The sequence below is a fragment of the Hyla sarda genome, chromosome 7 (genome assembly GCF_029499605.1).
Source record: "Hyla sarda isolate aHylSar1 chromosome 7, aHylSar1.hap1, whole genome shotgun sequence".
Taxonomy (NCBI): domain Eukaryota; kingdom Metazoa; phylum Chordata; class Amphibia; order Anura; family Hylidae; genus Hyla; species Hyla sarda.
The window spans coordinates 53,046,753-53,069,833 of NC_079195.1; the positions used below are offsets into that span (position 1 = coordinate 53,046,753).

At 44.6% G+C, this 23,081-nt stretch overlaps 1 protein-coding gene and 1 long non-coding RNA gene across 3 annotated transcripts in view; one reads left to right on the forward strand and one right to left on the reverse strand.

Moving 5' to 3' along the window:
- STK32C (serine/threonine kinase 32C) overlaps positions 1 to 20,771 on the reverse strand; it is a 377,838-nt gene extending 357,067 nt beyond the window's left edge. Inside the window, exon 1 of the mRNA XM_056529023.1 lies at positions 20,374 to 20,771. Coding sequence (XP_056384998.1) covers positions 20,374 to 20,455 — 82 coding nt within the window. The 5' untranslated portion in view covers positions 20,456 to 20,771. The remainder of the gene's footprint in view (positions 1 to 20,373) is intronic.
- Positions 2,042 to 23,081, forward strand: part of LOC130281609 (uncharacterized) — a 40,748-nt gene continuing 19,708 nt past the window's right edge. For both annotated transcript variants that reach the window (XR_008846054.1, XR_008846055.1), the window contains exons 1-2: positions 2,042 to 2,157; positions 10,301 to 10,536. This is a non-coding gene — a long non-coding RNA (uncharacterized LOC130281609). The remainder of the gene's footprint in view (positions 2,158 to 10,300; positions 10,537 to 23,081) is intronic.

Genomic DNA, 23,081 nt, shown 5'->3' on the forward strand with positions numbered 1-23,081 from the left:
TTCTGATGCCATATTGGATTCGGAAATGAATTTTTACCTTGAGTATGAGTTTTTTTTTTTTTTTTGCATTCCTCTGGATCAACTCAGTAGGGACTCATTAGGGTTATAGGTTGAACTTGATGGGCCCTGGTCTTTTTACGACCTTATGAACTATGTTACTATAATGCAACACGTTTCACAGAGGTTCTACTTCAAATTTGGATGGCAGACAGGGACCAACACCATTAAAGAGTACATGTCACCAAACTAAACTATTAATATATTGTTCCTTATGTAATTATAAGACACTTTATTATTTACTTGCTGTCAAAATTCTCAGCCTTTATATGTTTTTAATGTGATTGAAAAAACGGCCATTAGGTGGCTCTGTTCTGTTCTGTTCCCTGACACAGGTCAAACAGTTAGTTTGGTCTCCTCCCATCCTGGCAGCAGACCAAACTCAGAAAGTATGTGTGGGGCATGGGGAGGCACAGCTCTCTGTCACGCTCGGCTGGCAGGAGGTGGATCCTCTGTGCCAGAGAGGGATTGGCGTGGACCGTGCTGGTGGACCGGTTCTAAGTTGCTACTGGTATTCACCAGAGCCCGCCGCAAAGCGGGATGGTCTTGCAGCGGCGGTAGCAACCAGGTCGTATCCACCAGCAACGGCTCAACCTCTCTGACTGCTGAAGATAGGCGCGGTACAAGGGAGTAGACAAGAGCAAGGTCGGACGTAGCAGAAGGTCGGGGCAGGCAGCAAGGATCGTAGTCAGGGGCAATGGCAGGAGGTCTGGAACACAGGCTAGGAACACACAAGGAAACGCTTTTGACTAGGCACAATGGCAACAAGATCCGGCGAGGGAGTGCAGGGGAAGTGAGGTATAAATAGGGAGTGCACAGGTGAACACACTAATTAAGCCAACTGCGCCAATCAGTGGCGCAGTGGCCCTTTAAATTGCAGAGACCTGGCGCGCGCGCGCCCTAAGGAGCGGGGCCGCGCGCGCCGGGACAAGACCGACGGAGAGCGAGTCAGGAACGGGAGCCGGGATGCGCATCGCGAGCGGGCGCCTCCCGCATCGCGAATCGCATCTCGGCTGGGAGAGGTATCGCAGCGCACCCGGTCAGCAGGTCTGACCGGGGCGCTGCAATTGCGAGGATGTTGCGAGCGCTCCGGGGAGGAGCGGGGACCCGGAGCGCTCGGCGTAACACTCTCACAGGCTTCAGTGATGTTGCGCCTGCTGGGGAACGCCCACTTTCTCCTGCCGGGAGAAGGGGAGCAAGGGGAAAGGTATGATAAAGAGCTTTTTAAAGGGCAGGAGGGGTGTAAGGAGTAGTTAGGGAATATAATATGAGTTAGTTTAGAAAATATGGTTCGATGACAGGTACTCTTTAAGCTATCCAAAAACCTAAAGACTATGGGCACCTTTGAAAAACATTTTTTTATTCTTGCGTTGTGATTATTATGGTGCAAAAAAATGCTACATTTTGCTAAGGTTCTCTTCTACAGCCTCTACAGTTTGCTTTGTGAGCTCTGCTTACTCTATACAAGTGCTTCCTAACTAATGCGCCATCAGCCATTGCAAAACTATGACCCCCAGAATGACCACACAGTCTTAGGGCTTCACACTACTGAATCTTCGGCCGGAAATATTCCTGGCGAATATTCTATCTGAAGCGGGTACTGGCAAATCAAGCTAGGACCGCCCAGAAATGTGCTGTCTCAAAAGACAGCAATGCATTTCGCAATGGATTCTGCCAAAAGAATAAACACGTTTATTCTTTTACAGTATCTGGGATCCGGAATTTCAGCAATGAAACAACTGCTGCGGAAATTCCATAGTGGAAATGGGAGGCTGCTGCACCGTAATTTCAAAGCGAAAAGCTCCCCTTCAAGTATGCTCTCCCTTCTGTACATATGTGGGGAGATTTATCAAAACCTGTGCAGAGGAAGAGTGGTGCAGTTGCCCATAGCAACCAATCAGATTGCTTCTTTCATTTTCCACAGGCCTCTTTAGAGGCCTGTGGAAAATGAAAGAAGCAATCTGATTGGTTGCTATGGGCAACTGCTTCACTCTTCCTCTGCACAGGTTTTGATAAATCTCCCCCATGGTCCATATTTTAAGCTGACATGTAAGTCTTTCTGGCTGATTTATCCTATCTTCTCTGAACAGCAACTAAATGGTAGGAATTTATGGTAATGAAGACTATTAAGTATTAAGAAAAGTGTCCAATTTTGTATTGCAGAAACAAAAGAACAACTGGTGCCAGAAAGCTAAACAGATTTATAAAAATCTATTATAAAAATCGATTTAAAAATCTTAATCCTTCCAGTACTGCTGTATGCTCCAGAGGATTCATTTTTTTTTTCTGTCTGACCACAGTGCTCTCTGCTGACACCTCTGTCCATGTCAGGAACTGTCCAGAGCAGGAGAGGTTTGCCATGGGGATTTGCTCCTACTCCGGACAGTTCCTGAAATGGAGAGAGGTGTCAGCAGAGAGCACTGTGAAAGAAAGAAATTAAAAAAGAAAATAACTTTTTTAAATAGATTTTTGCTATAGATTTTTAAAAATCTGTTTAACTTTCTGGCACCAGTTGATGGAGTCTCCTCTTTAAGTGTTAATAGCCTTTTAAGAGCCAATATATATATATATATATATATATATATATATATATATATATATATATATATTCAATAGCCCTTATTTACTAAGAGTGGTGTGTAGGGTTTTCTTAGCAAAATAGAGAGTTAATCGGGTTTTTTCAATTCTGGCATAAATTCTGGCGCACAACCCGACAAGACATGTCGGGTTTGCAATAGTAAATGAGGGCCAATGTGTATGTGTGTGTGTATGTGTGTATGTTCCAGCATCACGTCCAAACGGCTAAAAATATTAATATGAAACTTGGCACACGTTACTTAAAAAAAAAAAAAGGGGGGGGGGGGAAGCTCCCTAATGCATCAAGCAATCTTCCTTTGGAAACATGTTTTGCGTCCTGCAGATTTATTTTTTTGCACATCTGATTACATTTATAATGGTATTTTATAAACATATATGGAGTATGTCACATATACGATCCATTCTTCATCTCATTTGTATTTGAATACCTAATGTAAGCGTCAGACACGTGCCATGCCCAAAAACGCATCCGGCTTCCGTAACGCCTAAGCGTTCATATCCCTTTATTACAGAGCTGGAAGTAAACTTTTATTGAACTGATATAAAGGGGTAAGATTTATCAAAACCTGTGCAGAGGAAAAGTTAAGCAGTTGCCCATAGCAACCAACCAGATCGCTTCTTTCATTTTTAAAAAGGGCCTCTGAAAAATGAAAGAAGTGATCTGATTGGTTGCTATGGGCAACTGCACCACTCTTCCTCTATACAGGTTTTAATAAGTCTCCCCGAAAAGTGTGGACTCCACCTCTCAGAGAGCTGGACAGATCCTTTATTCTTTGAGACACAGACGATACTGTATACATATGGTCGCCGCCGTATTGAAAGAATCCAACCGCCATGTTGATCACAGTGACAGTCGGCAATCCCTATCCTACCTGTCTTATATTTTCTGTTATGTATATGTCCCTCAGTGCTGTAAAGTGCACTGACGGAGACAAGATGGCCTTTTACCTATCATTGTCATCGAAGCAGAAGGAAAATAATGATGTTAGACCGCGCCAAAGTCACATTTGACACGATGAAGTCAAGAGGCTCATCTACGGAGCTCTCATTAGTTCAACATCACACAGGGCTACACAAAACCATTACAGAGCTTGACACGGCAGGTCACATCACCAGCGCACACCAGTATACAAGCGCCATAAAAATAGGTTTATTCCCGGCACTTGAGATCTAGTGTATCACTTTGTCAATGTCTTCTGTAGATAAAAGAAAAACCTATTCTGATGAATAAAGACACAGTATGCCCATACGGTACAACATGCGGTTGTTATCCTGAATGCAACAAAGAGCAGGGAATTGAATGGTTAAAAAAAATATTTCACATGTCCTAGGGTGATGTTTTCCAACCCGTGTGTCTCTAGCTGTTGCAAAACTACAACTCCCAGCATGCCCGGACAGCCAAAGGCATGCTGGGAGTTGTAGTTTCGCAACAGCTGGAGGCACCATTATTGAGGGGCATGCCAAAAGTTGGTGACATGGTCGGGATCTGAGTGTTCTCTCCTGAGCGTTCTTTGGTCCCATAGACTTCCATTATGTCACATGACACAGGAGTCAGGAGAGAACACTCAGATCCTGACCGATCAAATCTATTTTAATGTTTCTCTGACATATCAAAAGGTTTGTTTTGTTTTTTTTGTTGTTGTTTTTAAATGATAGTGCCCATTTAAAGGCTACATGCATGTGTGCAACATTTTTTTAATGGCTCACAAAATTACACAATGAAGAAATCTTGTACTTAGTCTGGATTAAAAACATTCAACAGTTACTTTTTTGTATACAGCTCCCATGCAGAATTGTTAATTTTTGCATTTTTAAAAAAAGAGCCCGCTCTGTAGTCTATGTTGTTCTCTTCCATGTCCTCCTCTTCTACGGTTTGTTAGTTAACCAGAAGAAGAGTAGAGGGAGTGGAGCCATATTTAAAGAGGACCTGTGGCTAAACCCCCCAAAAAAATAAGTTTGCATTACCATTAACTAGCTTGATCAAACACCTTACAGTTTCTTGATACGCCCTCCCATTCCTTATAGTTTGTCAGACAGTTCAGGGAATCAGTCAGATGGGCGGGAACTTAATTATAATAATGGGAGTGACTGCCTCTTAAAGAGGACTTGTGGCTAATCCAAAACATTTAGATTTTACTTTTAATAAATAGCTTAGGGTGCCCTGAAACACCTACTTACAGTTTTTTAATATGCCCTTCTATTCCTGAGATATAAGTGTGGTGATGGGTACGGAAGGGCAGATGTTATTAACCCTTTGTGATTGTGATGCCAGAGCGTGGTTTACCTATTTCGCCACGATTATAGCCGATTATTCTTGGGCCAGGCACAGGGCAAATAATCACTCCCACACAAGGTTAGGGAACAATGGCTCCTTACCAAGGCAGACAAGGTGTTACAGTCTATACAGCTCAGTTCAGCACCAAGGAGATGCGGGGTGAATTTAGGGAAGCTTATTGGCTTGCTGGGACTTGTAGTTGTAAATGACTTGACTGAGGTAGCCATGCTTGAATTAAGTAATTCACAGACTTGACTTTCTTGACTGGACATGAACTTCTGTAGTTACCCCACTGATTTAGTTCATACCTTGCAGCTTTGACTTTCACTACAGGTGCAGGGGTTAATTTGCGGTAGAAGCGTTGTTGCAGGACTAGGCCTCAGGAGTCCTTCTGGATCACACAGACTCCTCAGATCCTCACTTCACTGTACCTCAGCTAAGACTGAACTAGACTAGCTCCTACCAGCTAGGTCTGGTAGCAATTTAGAGATCACATTGGCCAGAAAAGTCACCTGGTTCACCTTGCATACCTCCCCTTGACAACAGGGTTACTAAGAACATTATTTAAAGTGACAAACACCTCAAAAGATTAACCAACATATGACCTGATGTGGACCCAGGGGAACACTGGAACAGAAGCCGCCACACAGGACGGGCAGGGGTACAGAACAACAGATTCTGTACTGGGCCACCACATTAGGGTTTATAGATTGACATTCAGGGAATCAGTCAGATGGGCATGAACTTAATTTTAATAATAGAAGTGATGGGAGGGATTATACAGTCTGGGGGTGTGTATTAGGCATACATGCTCCTCAATGTAAAATATTCCCTCCCCTTGACAGTATAATCCGACGAATCACCTGATACTCACTCCTATTGTTAAAATTAAGTTCACGCCCATCTGACTGATTCCTTGAATTTTCAAACTAAGTATAAACCCTCATATCTCAGTAACGGAAGGGTGCATCAGGAATCTGTAAGAAGGTGTGTGATCAGGGCACTCTAAGCTATTTAATAACAGTAAAATCTCAATTATGTTGGGTAGGTCACAAGTCCTCTTTAAGAGGCTGTGTCATTATACAAACAACACCTTGTTCATATATTCTATGGATGTCATAATAGGGGAGACCAATCCTCATGATCCTTCACTATGAGCCAGAGCAGAGAGACATTCTGTAAGAGTGGTTTCTGCTTTGACGGACCTGAGTAGCCCATACATTATATAAACATCAATTCAACTCAATAGATGTCCTGTAATATTATGTTTCCCTTTGCTGGGAGTTATAGTTGTGCAAGAGCTGGAGGTCCAATGGTTGGGAAATCGACAAAGTAGTTAGGTTGGCACTGTAGGTGTAGGTGGGTGCCAGGAATATGGGTATCCAAGGTAGGTATGAAGGATCCCGGCACACCAAAATTCTTTGCAAAGTGTTTCTTTATTCAGATAAAGTATACATAAATGCAGCACGTGTTCCGGCCACTACAGCCTTTCTTAACTGCATCAAGCATGCAGTTGAGAAAGGCTGTAGTGGCCGGAACGCGTTCTACGTTGATGTATACTTTATCTGAATAAAGAAACATTTTGCAAAGAATTTTGGTGTGCAGGATCCTTCATACCTACAATGGTTGGGAAACACTGCTCAAGCAGAGACTCCTGCAGCTCGGTAGGCTATGGTAGCTTAATGGTTAGCACTGTTGCCTTGCAATGCTGGGGTACTAGGTTTATAATCCCACCAAGGACAACGAGCCTCCGCCCCACATCACCAGTCATCCGTAATGGAGCACAGTTCCCTCCGTGCACCGGATGTCTGGGGTGCTGCAGCCGAGATTGCGGGAGTCCCCAGCAGCAGGACCCCAGCGATCATACATCTTATTCCCTATCCTTTGGATAGGGGATAAGATGTCTAGGGGTGGAGTACCCGTTTAACTGCTACGAAGATCAACTGCAACAATAGCATAAAGGGTTGATGTACATGGGAGGTATGGATCCTTGATGTAGAGTTTTCAGAATTCTATGGACCTATTCTGTATTCAATATGGTGCCTCACAGAGCATATTGAGTGCCCAGCGCAGTGCATGTACCCTGTTATTGGTGAACAGCTGCTGAAGACATTCCATTATTTCAATTACTTCAATTTAGCATCTAAAGGACCCATTTTGCTTAAAAATAAAATACCACTATTTACCATATTATGGGTACCTATAAAGTATATACAGTGAACAGTTGACTCCGCTGCTCCAGGTTCAAGTGTACTATATTGCTAAATACTCGATAAGAGAAGGCATGCTGACTAACCCGAAGTATTTTCTGGTTAACAATGTAAAGTGCACATGCACCATTTTACCTAATCCATTAGTGTTACACATATAAATGACTAATCCAATTAGTCATTGCGGCTTTAGATGTGTTCCCTCCAGCAGCATTTAAGCTGAGAGATATTTCATGCAGAGCTCTCTGGGAGATGGAGCTTTAGACACATTATAGTACATGGGAATGATGCTTCTGGCCCATACAAACACATAAATGCATTCTGAACATATTGTATGTATTGGGAGATTAGCCTATATATTTGTTGTGCCTTATAGGCTTATTGATACACACAGTACATTGTAAAAGAGAGTAAATATGATACAAAGTTTTTACATGGTATTTCATTTGTTTTTAACAGAAAATCCATCCATCCATCCATCAAATTCCTAATAGTCTATTTTTATGATTTAAAGTGTACCTTTTAGTTACATGTCTTACAGACCCCAAACCATCATTAAAATTACTTGAGAGAAAAGCATTTGGCTGAGATGGTCCCATAGACTTTGCATTATGAGACCATCGTGGTCACTTAGCGTGTTCTATTTGTACAAAATATCAAAATGTTTTTTTGTTTTTTTTTTAAAGGAGTACTCCAAGATATCAAGTTTCAGATTGCGGGGGGGGTCTGATCGCTGGGACCCCCCACGATCTGCTGTATGGGGCCCCAGCTCTCCTCCTATTTGGGGCGTTTCAACCACCGCATGAAGCGGCAGCCGACAAGCACCCTCAATGCAACTCTATGGGAGAGCCAAAGTGCTGCATGGAGGGGGCGTGTTGGCGGCCGCTTTATGCACTCACCAAAACGCCCCATTCAGGAGGAGAGCCGGGGGCCCGTAAAGGACACTGACTCTGACACTTATTCCCTATCCTTAGGATAGGGGATAAATTTCTCTTTTAATGACAGAGCACACTTAAGGGACTGTCCACTTGCCCTCTTAGAACTCTACCACAAGAGAAACAGGACATTACACAGTGCTTGCAATCAATAGGCTATCCATGTGATGGAAGGACATGCCAGATATTCCAGTTGGTTTTTGTAGCTGTACTCTGCTCCACCTGAGACATCAATGTCCCTAACTGGAGACCCCCTTTTTTTTATGAACAATCTATATGTATTAAACTCAACGTATGTGTGTATATGTGCATCTATGTATTTGTGTTCCACCATAACTTCTGAGATAGAGATATTTTAAGTAAACTTGGTCCACATGTTTTTTTATATGTCAAATAAAAATATAGTAGAGTTTATGAACTACCCAATATCTACAATCTCAGCAGAGATTGTCGTATTTGGAGTAAAACAGTAGAGCGCATACGAGTCTATGGGACGACCACAGTTTTAGGTCCGGTTGTAAAAGCGCATACGGCGCAAAAATGAGCCGACCGGACCGAACGTTTCACTCCGGTCGGCTCATTGAAATGAATGACATACGGGAGCGCATACGGTGACATACGGGAGCGCGAGCTTTTAGCTCCCCCCTGCCGTATGCGCTCCCGCATGGGAGAAAACGTAGTGTGAACCCAGCCTTATAGTACTATTTCAGATCGTTCATTAAGTCCGAGTGGACCAATGGCATTTAGCCTAGCGATCCACCTTGCCTCCTTAATAAGTAAGTGCTGTTGCCTGTCTCCACCCCTTCTGGAAGGTAAAACATGTTCTAAAGCTCAAAATTTTTGTTTTTTGGGGTCCCCATTGTGGATCTCATTAACATGATTGATCAGTCTTGTAGCTCCTATGACAGTAGAAATTGATCTAAAATGTTCTCTAATGCGATGAAAAAGTGGCCTTATCGTTTTACCGATGTAAAAAAAATCCACAATTACAATAAAGGGCGTAGACTACAAAGTCTGATCGACATGTTAGAAATTGGTCAATCAGGATCCTTTCTCCTCCAAGATGTAATACTTTGTTGTTGCAATTAAAAGTACAAAATGAACATGTTCCACATGAAAAGTTCCCAATAGGTCTTTGTTCAGACAACCAGTCCTTTTTTGTTCCTGTTTTTTGTTTTCTAACATTCTAAGATGATCATGTACGGTTTTATTCTTTTTGTAAGTGACAATTGGTTTGTCTTTTGTAAAATCGGCTAGATCGGGGTCCTGCTGGAGCATATACCAATTCTGATGTAGCGCTTTTTTAACAAGGCCATTCATTGGTGTGTTCCTGAATGCAAAAATAAATCGATCCTGTTTTTGTTTTTTCGGTTTATTTTTCAAGAGGTTTTTTCTAGGTACTAAAGCTGCTCTTTCCTTTGCTTTGTCTTGAAAAATAAACTGAAAAAACAAAAACAGGATCGATTTATTTTTGCATTCAGGAACACACCAATGAATGGCCTTGTTAAAAAAGCGCTACATCAGAATTGGTATATGCTCCAGCAGGACCCCGATCTAGCCGATTTTACAAAAGACAAACCAATTGTCACTTACAAAAAGAATAAAACCGTACATGATCATCTTAGAATGTTAGCAAACAAAAAAGAGGAACGAAAAAAGGACTGGTTGTCTGAACAAAGACCTATTGGGAACTTTTCATGTGGAACATGTTCATTTTGTACTTTTAATTGCAACAACAAAGTATTACATCTTGGAGGAGAAAGGATCCTGATTGACCAATTTCTAACATGTCGATCAGACTTTGTAGTCTACGCCCTTTATTGTAATTGTGGATTTTTTTACATCGGTAAAACGATAAGACCACTTTTTCATCGCATTAGAGAACATTTTAGATCAATTTCTACTTGCATAGGAGCTACAAGACTGATCAATCATGTTAATGAGATCCACAATGGGGACCCCAAAAAACTAAAATTTGGAGCTTTAGAACGTGTTTTACCTTCCAGAAGGGGTGGAGACAGGCAACAGCACTTACTTATTAAGGAGGCAAGGTGGATCGCTAGGCTAAACGCCATTGGTCCACTCGGACTTAATGAACAATCTGAAATAGTACTATAATACAGTTTTTGTTCATACTGTTTGCCGCTCCACCTCTCATACTAACAGGGTTCGCATTGTTTTGTAACTTGTTTTTAATTACCTGTTTCTATTCCTGTTTTCTTTAGTTGTTTATTATCACTATGGTGACGGGTTTCACTGGTGTTATAAGCACGTTGCAAACGTAAGCACGTTAGGGGCCTGACAAAGCGCATCACAGCGTAATACGGTCCGTTGCCCATCCCCCCCCCTCCCACACCACTGCACCCTCCAGTTCTCCCGCACTGCTCGTGTCCAGCGATCCACATGTCTTCAGATGAATGATGAATTAAAAGCCTGAAGATTTCAAGATGCAACCTACCTGGTGAGTGCTTCGTTTGTTCTCTATAACATAGTTCTATATACACCTATTCTTCTACGTGAGCACCACAGACGGTTTGCATTAAATTAATGGACACCTGTATACTGCATAAGGCATTTGTTACGCCTAGCGCTCCGGGTCCCCGCTCCTCCCCGGAGCGCTCACGGCGTCCTTCTCCCTGCAGCTCCCCGGTCAGCGCTGACCGGGAGCGCTGCTCTGCCATGGCCGTTGGGGATGCGATTCGCACAGCGGGACGCGCCCGCTTGCGAGTCGCATCCCAGGTCACTTACCCGTTCCCGTCTCCTGCGGTCATGTGCTGGCGCGCGCGGCTCCGCTCTCTAGGGCGCGCGCGCGCCAGCTCCCTGAGACTTAAAGGGCCAGTGCACCAATGATTGGTGCCTGGCCCAATTAGCTTAATTGGTTCCCACCTGTTCCCTGCTTATATCTAGTCTCCTCCCTTGCACTCCCTTGCCGGATCTTGTTGCCTTAGTGCCAGTGAAAGCGTTCTTTGTGTGTTTATACCCTGTGTACCAGAACTATTGCTATCTCCCCTGACTACGAACCTTGCCGCCTGCCCCCGACCTTCTGCTACGTCCGACTTTGCTTCTGCCTACTCCCTTGTACCTCGCCTATCTTCAGCAGCCAGAGAGGTGCCGTTGCTAGTGGATACGACCTGGTCACTACCGCCGCAGCAAGACCATCCCGCTTTGCGGCGGGCTCTGGTGAAAACCAGTAGTGTCTTAGAACCGGTCCACTAGCACGGTCCTCGCCATCCCTCTCTGGCACAGAGGATCCACCTCCAGCCAGCCGGCATCGTGACAGTAGATCCGGCCATGGATCCCGCTGAAGTTCCTCTGCCTGTTGTCGCCGACCTCCCCACACTGGTCGCCCAGCAAGCCCGACAGATTGCCCAACAAGATCACCAGCTGTCGTACTTGACCACCATGACTCAGCAACTCCAGTCGCAGCTACAGCAGATTCAGTCTCAGCTACAGCAGCAGCAACCATCTCCTCCGCCAGCTCCTGCACCTCTTCCGCAGCGAGTGGCCACTCCTAGCCTCCGCCTGTCTTTGCCGGACAAATTTAATGGGGACTCTAAGTTTTGCCGTGGCTTCCTTTCCCAATGTTCCCTGCATCTGGAGATGATGTCGGATCAGTTTCCTACTGAAAGGTCTAAGGTGGCTTTCGTAGTCAGCCTTCTGTCTGGAAAAGCCCTGTCATGGGCCACACCGCTCTGGGACCGCGATGACCCTGTCACTGCCTCTGTACACTCCTTCTTCTCGGAAATTCGAAGTGTCTTTGAGGAACCTGCCCGAGCCTCTTCTGCTGAGACTGCCCTGCTGAACCTGGTCCAGGGTAATTCCTCCGTTGGCGAGTACGCCATACAATTCCGTACTCTTGCTTCTGAACTATCCTGGAATAATGAGGCTCTCTGCGCGACCTTTAAAAAAGGCCTATCCAGCAACATTAAGGATGTTCTGGCCGCACGAGAGACTCCTGCTAACCTGCATGAACTCATTCATCTAGCCACTCGCATTGACATGCGTTTTTCTGAGAGGCATCAAGAGCTCCGCCAGGAAAAGGACTTAGATCTCTGGACACCTCTCCCACAGTCTCCACTGCAATCTGCGCCTAGGCCTCCCGCCGAGGAGGCCATGCAAGTGGATCGGTCTCGCCTGACCCTGGAAGAGAGGAATCGCCGTAAGGAAGAGAATCTTTGTTTGTACTGTGCCAGTACTGAACATTTTCTGGTGGATTGCCCAATCCGTCCTCCACGTCTGGGAAACGCACGCTCGCACTCAGCTCTCGTGGGTGTGGCGTCTCTTGATGCCAAGTCGGCTTCTCCACGTCTCACGGTACCTGTTCGGATTTCCACTTCAGCCAGCTCTCCCCTCTCAGCCGTGGCCTGCCTGGACTCTGGAGCTTCTGGGAATTTTATTCGGGACTCCTTTGTGAATAAATTCCGGATTCCGGTGACCCGTCTTGTCAAGCCACTCCACATTTCCGCGGTCAACGGAGCCAGGGTGGACTGTACCATACGTTTCCGCACGGAGCCCCTTCTTATGAGCATCGGATCTCACCACGAGAGGATTGAACTTTTGGTCCTCCCCAATTGCACCTCGGAAATTCTCCTTGGACTTCCCTGGCTTCAACTTCATTCCCCAACCCTGGATTGGTCCACTGGGGAGATCAAGAGTTGGGGGTCCTCTTGTTCCAAGAACTGTCTAAAACCGGTTCCCAGTAACCCTTGCCGTAACTCTGTGGTTCCTCCTGTATCTGGTCCCCCTAAGGTCATTAAGGACTCTGCCTGCCACAGGAAATGCCCCTCCCCCCCTCCCAGTTCCATCAGGCAAGCTTCTGTGTCCCCTCATGGCCCTCGTCCTGGTGTCACACTGCCCCGTGCCAGGTCCCGCCCTCTGCCCTCTCTCCCCATTCCTACTCCTGCGGTTCTGCCTGCCGTTGAGGAATCCCTCCATCCTTTCCCGGTGTCCTCATCCCAGGGGAGGCAGTTACCCGATAAAGAGAAGGGGAGACCTAAGGGGGGGGGTACTGTTACGCCTAGCGCTCCGGGTCCCCGCTCCTCCCCGGAGCGCTCACGGCGTCCTTCTCCCTGCAGCTCCCCGGTCAGCGCTGACCGGGAGCGCTGCTCTGCCATGGCCGTTGGGGATGCGATTCGCACAGCGGGACGCGCCCGCTTGCGAGTCGCATCCCAGGTCACTTACCCGTTCCCGTCTCCTGCGGTCATGTGCTGGCGCGCGCAGCTCCGCTCTCTAGGGCGCGCGCGCGCCAGCTCCCTGAGACTTAAAGGGCCAGTGCACCAATGATTGGTGCCTGGCCCAATTAGCTTAATTGGTTCCCACCTGTTCCCTGCTTATATCTAGTCTCCTCCCTTGCACTCCCTTGCCGGATCTTGTTGCCTTAGTGCCAGTGAAAGCGTTCTTTGTGTGTTTATACCCTGTGTACCAGAACTATTGCTATCTCCCCTGACTACGAACCTTGCCGCCTGCCCCCGACCTTCTGCTACGTCCGACTTTGCTTCTGCCTACTCCCTTGTACCTCGCCTATCTTCAGCAGCCAGAGAGGTGCCGTTGCTAGTGGATACGACCTGGTCACTACCGCCGCAGCAAGACCATCCCGCTTTGCGGCGGGCTCTGGTGAAAACCAGTAGTGTCTTAGAACCGGTCCACTAGCACGGTCCTCGCCATCCCTCTCTGGCACAGAGGATCCACCTCCAGCCAGCCGGCATCGTGACAGCATTCCTATCTTAATATTGGGATAACTGACAGGTGATTATAGCAGTGCCTAGGATCCTGCACTTTCTCTGTTACATATTGTAGTTGATAATGTCTGAGAAGGATTATGACATAGTGGGTATAACAGAGACTTGGTTGGACGATAGCTGTGACTGGGCGGTCAACATACAGGGTTATAGTCTATTCAGGAAGGATCGGACCAAACGGAAAGGGGGAGGAGTCTGTCTTTATGTAAAGTCCAGTCTGAAGGCCGCACTGCGGGAGGATATATGGGAGGGAAACAATAATGTGGAGTCATTATGGGTAGAAATATATGGAGATAAAAATTTTAAAAAATTCTGATAGGGGTTTGCTATAAGTCACCAAACATAATGGAAGAGGCAGAAGATCAATTACTGAGGCAAATAAACAAGGCAGCAAATCAGAATGAGGTGATAATAATGGCGGACTTTAACTATCCTGTTATAAACTGGAAGACTGAGACCTGTGAATCTCATAAAGGAAACAAGTTTCTGACTATAGCTAAAGACAATTATCTGTCCCAAATAGTGCAGGGCCCGACCAGAGGGGGCGCCCTACTAGACTTAATATCAACCAACAAACCTGACAGAGTAACTAATGTGCAAGTAGAAGGACACCTAGGAAATAGTGATCATAATATAATACATTATAACTTGTTCTTCAATAAGGGAATCTCGCGAGGGGCCACAAAAACAATTAACTTTAGGAAGGCAAAGTTTGATTAACTCAGAGAAGCCCTTAACAATATAAAATGGGATAATTTCCTCAAAAACAAGAATACTGACACTAAATGAAAGACTTTTAATAATATTTTTAATTCTCACTGTAAGATGTATATATCTTATGGGAATAAAAGGGTCTGGAATAAAAGAAAACCAATATGGATGAATAAAAATGTTAAGGGGACGATAAATGACAAAAATAAAACATTTAAACTACTAAAACAGGACGGCAGTGAAGAAGCATTAAAAAACTATAGAGAAAAATTTTAAATATGTAAAAAAATAAACAGATAAAAGCAGGAAAAATAGAGACAGAAAGACTCATTGCCAAAGAGAGTAAAACTAACCCCTAAATGTTCTTTCACTGTATAAATAGCAAAAAGGTCAAAAATTAAAGTGTAGGCCCTTTAAAAAATGATAAAGAAGAAATTATAAACGGGGATCAGGAAAAAAGCAAATATATTAAACAAATTCTTCTCCACTGTGTTCACCGAGGAAAATGAAATGCCAGGTGAAACACCACGAGATAAGGTAAACTCCCCAGTACAGGTCACCTGTCTAACCCAGGAAGAAGTACAGTGCCGCCTACAAAAAAAAAAATAGACAAATCACCAGGTCCAGATGGCATTCACCCCTGTGTTCTAAAGGAATTAAGTAATGTAATAGACAGACCCCTTTTTTTAATATTCAGGGACTCTATAGTGACAGAGACTGTTCCCCAGTACTGGCGCATGGCAAATGTGGGGTCAATATTTAAAAAGGTCAAAAGGTGACCCCGGGAATTATAGGCCTGTTAGTTTAACTTCCGTTATATGTAAATTGTTTGAGGGTTTTCTAAGAGATGCTATTTTGGAATATCTTGATAAAAATAAATGTATGACCCCATATCAGCATGGCTTTATGAGGGTTCGGTCCTGTCAAACTAACCTGATCAGCTTTTATAAGGAGGTCAGCTCCAGACTGGACCAGGGGGAATCGCTGGATGTCATATATCTGGATTTTTCCAAAGCATTTGATACGGTGCCACATAAAAGGATGGTGCGTAAAATGAGAAGGATGGGTAAGTAACTGGCTCAGTGATAGGAAACAGAGGGTGGTTATTAATGGTACTTATTCTGATTGGGGGACTGTTACTAGTGGGGTACCACAGGGGTCCGTCTTGGGTAATGTTCTATTTAATATATTCATTAATGACCTTGTAGAGGGGTTGAATAGTAAAGTAGCAATCTTTGCAGATTATACTAAACTCTGTAAAGTGATAAACACTATAGAGGACAGTGCACTGTTACAAATGGATCTGGATAGGTTGGAGGTTTGGGCTGAGAAGTGGCAAATGAGGTTCAAAACTGATAAATGTAAGGTAATGCACATGGGGAAGAAAAATCCAGGCTGGGATGATTAATTAAATGGGAGAACACTTGGGACGACTGACATGGAAAAGGACTTGGGAGTCTTACTTAATGGGGTGCATTAATAGGGGCATAGATGCCCACGACAAGGAAATAATTCTACCGCTGTGCAAATCACTAGTCAGACCACACATAGAATACTGTGTACAGTACTGGGCATCAGTGTATGAGAAAGATATAGTGTAACTATAGAGGGTTCAAAGACGGGCAACCAGAGTAATACGGGGAATGGGAGGACTACAGTACCCAGAAAGATTATCAGAATTAGGGTTATTTAGTTTAGAAAAAAAGAAGGTTTAGGGGCAACCTAATAAGGGTATGTTCACACTGCGGAATTCCCGCAGAATTCCGTGAGTGGAATTCCGCGAGTGAAATTCCGCACAGTGAACGTTAGCATCTGTGTTAATGGGTCTTCCGCGAGACCCGTTCACACTGCGGAATTTCAGCGGCGGACAATTCTGCTGCTGAAATTGTTCCACGCCAAAAAAAATAAATGCTCATTCTTTGCGCGGAAGTCTGCGAGCACTCCATAGCCGTCAATGGTGACGGTGCAGTGCCGCGCGGTCCTACCGCCGCCGCTGGCTGCCGGACTGAATCTCCGCTCACTGAATTCCGCGAGCGGAGATTCAGCTACAAATCCGTAGTCTGAACATACCCTAACTATGTATAAATATATCAGGGGACCGTACAGAGATCTTTCCCATGATCTATTTATACTCAGGACTGTATCTATAACAATGGGGCATCCTCTACGTCTAGAGGAAAGAAGGTTTCTACACCAGCACAGATGGGGGTTCTTTACTGTAAGAGCAGTGAGACTGTGGAGACTGGTGAACTCTGTAAAAGAGTTTAAAAGGGTCTAGATGCATTTTTGGAGATTAATAGCATCACTGTTTTTGTATACTACATTTATAGGGACTGAACGTTGATCCAGGGATTTATTCTGATGCCATATTTGGAGTCGGGAAGGTGTTTTTATCTCTAGTATGATGGTTTTTTGCCTTTCTCTGGATCAAGGCAAAATAGGGACCGAGTAGGGTTATAGGTTGAACTTGATGGACTCTGGTCTTTTTTCAACCTTATGAACTATGTTACCATGTTTCTTCAGAGGTGCCGTCATTTTCTTCAGACAGCAATCTCCCACCATGCATTATGTTTAATTAAGCATCTTGACATCTTAATTAAAAGATTGTTTAGCTTCTACTCCCCTGTCTTATATCACTCAAGCAGAATAGTAAAGTAAAAAATTAGGTCATATGGCAAGCGAGTACAATAGAAACATAAAAGGTTGCAGAGAAAAAAAATATGGTCCATGTAGTGCAATCTATCTATCTATCTCATATCTATCCATTATCTATCTATCTATGATTCCCTATGGAGGTAGTATAGAGCAATAGGGACTCCAGGAAAAGCTGGATGACACCCAATATGGCAGCTACAGCAATGTTTTCTAAGCAGGGTGCCTCCAGCTGTTGCAAAACTTGAACTCCGAGCATGCCTTTCGGCTCACCGGACATGCTGGGTGCTGTAGTTTTGCAACCGCTGGATGCACCCTGCTTGGGAAACACCGGGCTACTGTATCTCAAACAGGGATTTTAACCCAGCTTTTCCAGACTCTTAAATGTCAAACTTGTCAGGTTATAACACACTAGAATGACTAGAATGGAATATAGCAATAGAACTAAGTCTTCACTAATTTTCCAACAGCTGGAGGCACACTGCTTAGGAAACACTGGGCTAATGCTACTATATCAAACAGAGATTTTAACCCAGCTTTTCCAGACTCCTAAATGGCAAACTTGCCAGATTATCAGTGATACATCCCACCATCATTCAGCTGCATGTCATGCATGGCCATTTATGTATCTGTATTGTTCAGGTTGAAGTCCTCCTCTTTACAAATGAGTCAGATTATAATGCAATATATCACTATAATGGAATATATCACTATAATGTAACATATATATATATATATATATATATATATATATGTGTGTGTGTGTGTGTGTGTGTATATATGTATATATATATATATATATATATATATATATATATATATATATATTCCCAAAATAAAGCAGCACTACTTATCCAGTCCAACCAGAAAATTGGTGCCAGCGTCCCAAAGGACTTGATCAGAGTCCATCCAAGATATGAACCAGATACAGGCACAGCACTCCAACAAAAAAGTGATTTAATATCTCATGTCAGCATTACAACGTTTCAGCTCCTTCTGGAGCCTTTTTCAAGCATGCTTGAAAAAGGCTCCAGAAGGAGCTGAAACGTTGTAATGCTGACATGAGATATTAAATCACTTTTTTGTTGGAGTGCTGTGCCTGTATCTGGTTCATATATATATATATATATATATATATATATATATATATATATATATTTATTTATTTATTTTTAACACAGAAATTAAATACCATAACATAGAGTTCAATGTAAATATACTTTCACACAAAACATAAACAAAGAAATATCTTAAACAATAAACCTCGACTGTTTGCACATGTAGATACAGCAGAGCCGAGTGTGTCTTTTTATACTTCAGGACTGCACTGCTGAAACCTGGTGTTTTACCTTATTTTCCCTTCAGTCGTATTGCAAAACTAGAGCTAACTCAAAGGAGCTGTGCCTACTTCCAAATTCAACTCTGCTACATTTTCAGTCAATGATTCGAATTGTATCAACTGTGTTCTGGTTACATTTCGGACAGATGTCCAGTGCACACACGTACCAGCTGGGCTGCTTTTTGCACCTGCGAACTAGGTGACGGCGGTGCGGCGTGACACCCTTATGCCCAAACTCCCAAAAAAAGTTGGCTTCCACAGATGTCATCCACCTTTATCATAGTAAGGATCTGCAGCTTAATGGAGTACTCCAGGGGGGGATTTAAAAAAAAAAAAAAATTTTGTTAAATCAACTGGTGCCAGAAAGTTAAACAGATTTGTAAATTACTTCTATTTAAAAATCTTAATCCTTTCAGTACTTATCAGCTGCTGTATGCTCCAGAGGAAGTTATTTTCTTTTTTTTTTAATTTCTTTTCTGTCTGACCACAGTGCTCTCTGCTGACACCTCTGTCCATTTTAGGAACTGTCCAGAGCAGGAGAGGTTTGCTATGGGGATTTTTTCCTGCTCTGGGCAGTTCCTGTCATGGACAGAGGTGTCAGCAGAAAGCACTGTGGTCAGACTGAACATAAAGAACTTCCTCTGTAGTAAACAGCAGCTGATAAGTACTGGAAGGATTAAGATTTTTATATAGAAGTAATATAGAAATCTGTTTAACTTTCTGGCACCAGGTGATTTAAAAAAAAAAAAAAAAATTCCACCGGAGTAACCCCTTAAATCAATTTTTCCCAACCAGGGCGCCTCCAGCTGTTGCAAAACTACAACTCCCAGCATGCCCGGACAGCCTTCGGCTTTCAGTACTTATCCGCTGCTGTATGCTCCAAAGGAAGTTCTTTTCTTTTTTTAATTTCTTTTCTGTCTGAGCACAGTGCTCTCTGCTGACACCTCTGTCCATTTTAGGAACTGTCCAGAGCAGGAGAGGTTTGCTATGGGGATTTTCTCCTGCTCTGGACAGTTTCTGACCTGGACAGAGGCGTCAGCAGAGAGCACTGTGCTCAGACAGAAAATAAAGAACTTCCTCTGTAGTATACAGCGGCTGATAAGTACTGTAAGGATTAAGATTTTTATATAGAAGTAATTTAGAAATCTGTTTAACTTTCTGGCACCAGGTGATTTAAAAAAAGAAAAATTCCACCGGAGTAACCCCTTAAATAAATTTTTCCCAACCAGGGCACCTCCAGCTGTTGCAAAACTACAACTCCCAGCATGCCCGGACAGCCTTCGGCTTTCAGTACTTATCCGCTGCTGTATGCTCCAGAGGAAGTTCTTTTCTTTTTTTTTTATTTCTTTTCTGTCTGACCACAGTGCTCTCTGCTGACACCTCTGTCCATTTTAGGAACTGTCCAGAGCAGGGGGTTTGCTATGGGGATTTTCTCCTGCTCTGGACAGTTCCTGACATGGACAGAGGTGTCAGAAGAGAGCACTGTGCTCAGACAGAAAATAAAGAACTTCCTCTGTAGTATACAGCGGCTGATAAGTACTGGAAGGATTAAGATTTTTATATAGAAGTAATTTAGAAATCTGTTTAACTTTCTGGCACCAGGTGATTTGAAAAAAAAAATTCCACCGGAGTAACCCCTTAAATCAATTTTTCCCAACCAGGGCGCCTCCAGCTGTTGCAAAACTACAACTCCCAGCATGCCCGGACAGCCTTCGGCTGTCCGGGCATGCTGGGAGTTGTAGTTTTGCGTCAGCTGGAGGCGCCCTGGTTGGGAAACAATGGCTTAAACAGTGTCAGAACTATAAGAGCATGGAGCAGAATAAAAAAGCAAGCCATATAGTGCATACACCGTACTTACCATCCTCCTTCTCATCGAACACTGGTCTTTTGGAGGAAGTGTTGGCCCCCATCCTTTTCTTCCACTTGTTCCAGTGAAACATTGATGCAGAGGTGGAGATAGCATTCCCTATCTCCTGGAAATAGAAAAGAGAGAGATGTCCAGAAGCAAGCCTCAGACCCCAGATAGACACTCAGCTCTTCAATGCTTCATCCAGAGGGTCCTATTCTGCATTAGGCATGGGGCTCCATTCCAGGGCTGCACTTCTACATCCTGATCAGCACCATGGACAGCTGAGATCTGCAGAGGTGCCCTGGCACAGGGGGTGTCACTGGCAGCAGTAAGAAGTAGTAACCCTTGTTTGCTGGGCTCTGAAGTGTGCTGCTTCCAGATATACTAGCTGCACGTTGCTTCCTCCTTTACAGTGGGATTTAAATGCAAGCAGAATCTATTGAGGCTCACTCCTGCCACCACCAGGCAGATAGGAGAACTGCGATCAGCCCCAAAAAGATAATAATCATTCTTTTATATATATATATATATATATATATATATATATATATATATATAGCGCACATGGATTCTGCAGCGCTGTACACTCAAATTGGTCCTTGTCCCCACTGGGGTTTATAATCTAAATTCATGTTTAAATTAATTTGTATGTTTATGGAGATAGGTTCAAACTCATACAGAGAAAAAACACAGTCCGGCACTGCTCTGACACTTGAACTCTTTATGCGCCAACACTGGACATAACTGCGTGTATGTAGGTATGAAGCGTCTCGTAGTGCTCTGACTGTAGATTCAAACTTGCATCAAGATATAGAAATAATAGGTGGCACTCACTGAGTATCTTCTTTTATTTATTATTCACATTAACATACAGGACGACAAGAGCTACACGATAACATACACTATATACTCTGATTCTTCACTGACCCCAAGAGAGCTGATACTTCTCCCTGTATCCTCTGATCACCCCTAGAGCTGACACTTCTCCCTGTATCCTCTGCTCACCACTAGAGCTGGCACTTCTCGCTGTATCCTCTGATCACCCCTAGAGCTGACACTTCTCCGTGTATCCTCTGCTCACCCCAAGAGCTGATACTTCTCCCTGTATCCTCTGCTCACCCCTAGAGCTGACACTTCTCCCTGTATCCTCTGCTCACCCCAAGAGCTGACACTTCTCCCTGTATCCTCTGCTCACCCCTAGATCTGACACTTCTCGCTGTATCCTCTGCTCACCCCTGGAACTGACACTTCTCCCTGTAACTTCTGATCACCCCAAGAGCTGACACTTCTCCCTGTATCCTCTGCTCACCCCTAGAGCTGACACTTCTCCCTGTATCCTCTGATCACCCCAAGAGCTGACACTTCTCCCTGTATCCTCTGATCACCCCAAGAGCTGACACTTCTCCCTGTATCCTCTGATCGCCCCAAGAGCTGACACTTCTCTCTGTATCCTCTGATCGCCCTTAGAACTGACACTTCTCCCTGTATCCTCTGCTCACCCCTAGAGCTGACACTTCTCTCTGTATCCTCTGATCACCCTTAGAACTGACACTTCTCGCTGTATCCTCTGCTCACCCCAAGAGCTGACACTTCTCCCTGTATCCTCTGCTCACCCCTAGAACTGACACTTCTCCCTGTATCCTCTGCTCACCCCTAGATCTGACACTTCTCCCTGTATCCTCTGCTCACCCCAAGAGCTGACACTTCTCGCTGTATCCTCTGCTCACCCCTAGAGCTGACACTTCTCCCTGTATCCTCTGCTCACCCCAAGAGCTGACACTTCTCGCTGTATCCTCTGCTCACCTCTAGAACTGACACTTCTCTCTGTATCCTCTGATCACCCCTAGAGCTGACACTTCTCCCTGTATCCTCTGCTCACCCCTAGATCTGACACTTCTCCCTGTATCCTCTGCTCACCCCAAGAGCTGACACTTCTCGCTGTATCCTCTGCTCACCCCTAGAGCTGACACTTCTCCCTGTATCCTCTGCTCACCCCAAGAGCTGACACTTCTCCCTGTATCCTCTGCTCACCTCTAGAGCTGACACTTCTCCCTGTATCCTCTGCTCACCTCTAGAGCTGACACTTCTCCCTGTATCCTCTGCTCACCCTTAGAGTTGACACTTCTCCCTGTATCCTCTGCTCACCCCTGGAACTGACACTTCTCCCTGTATCCTCTGATCACCCCTGGAACTGACACTTCTCCCTGTATCCTCTGCTCACCCCTAGAACTGACACTTCTCCCTGTATCCTCTGCTCACCCCTAGATCTGACACTTCTCCCTGTATCCTCTGCTCACCCCAAGAGCTGACACTTCTCGCTGTATCCTCTGCTCACCCCTAGAGCTGACACTTCTCCCTGTATCCTCTGCTCACCCCAAGAGCTGACACTTCTCGCTGTATCCTCTGCTCACCTCTAGAACTGACACTTCTCTCTGTATCCTCTGATCACCCCTAGAGCTGACACTTCTCCCTGTATCCTCTGCTCACCCCTAGATCTGACACTTCTCCCTGTATCCTCTGCTCACCCCAAGAGCTGACACTTCTCGCTGTATCCTCTGCTCACCCCTAGAGCTGACACTTCTCCCTGTATCCTCTGCTCACCCCAAGAGCTGACACTTCTCCCTGTATCCTCTGCTCACCTCTAGAGCTGACACTTCTCCCTGTATCCTCTGCTCACCTCTAGAGCTGACACTTCTCCCTGTATCCTCTGCTCACCC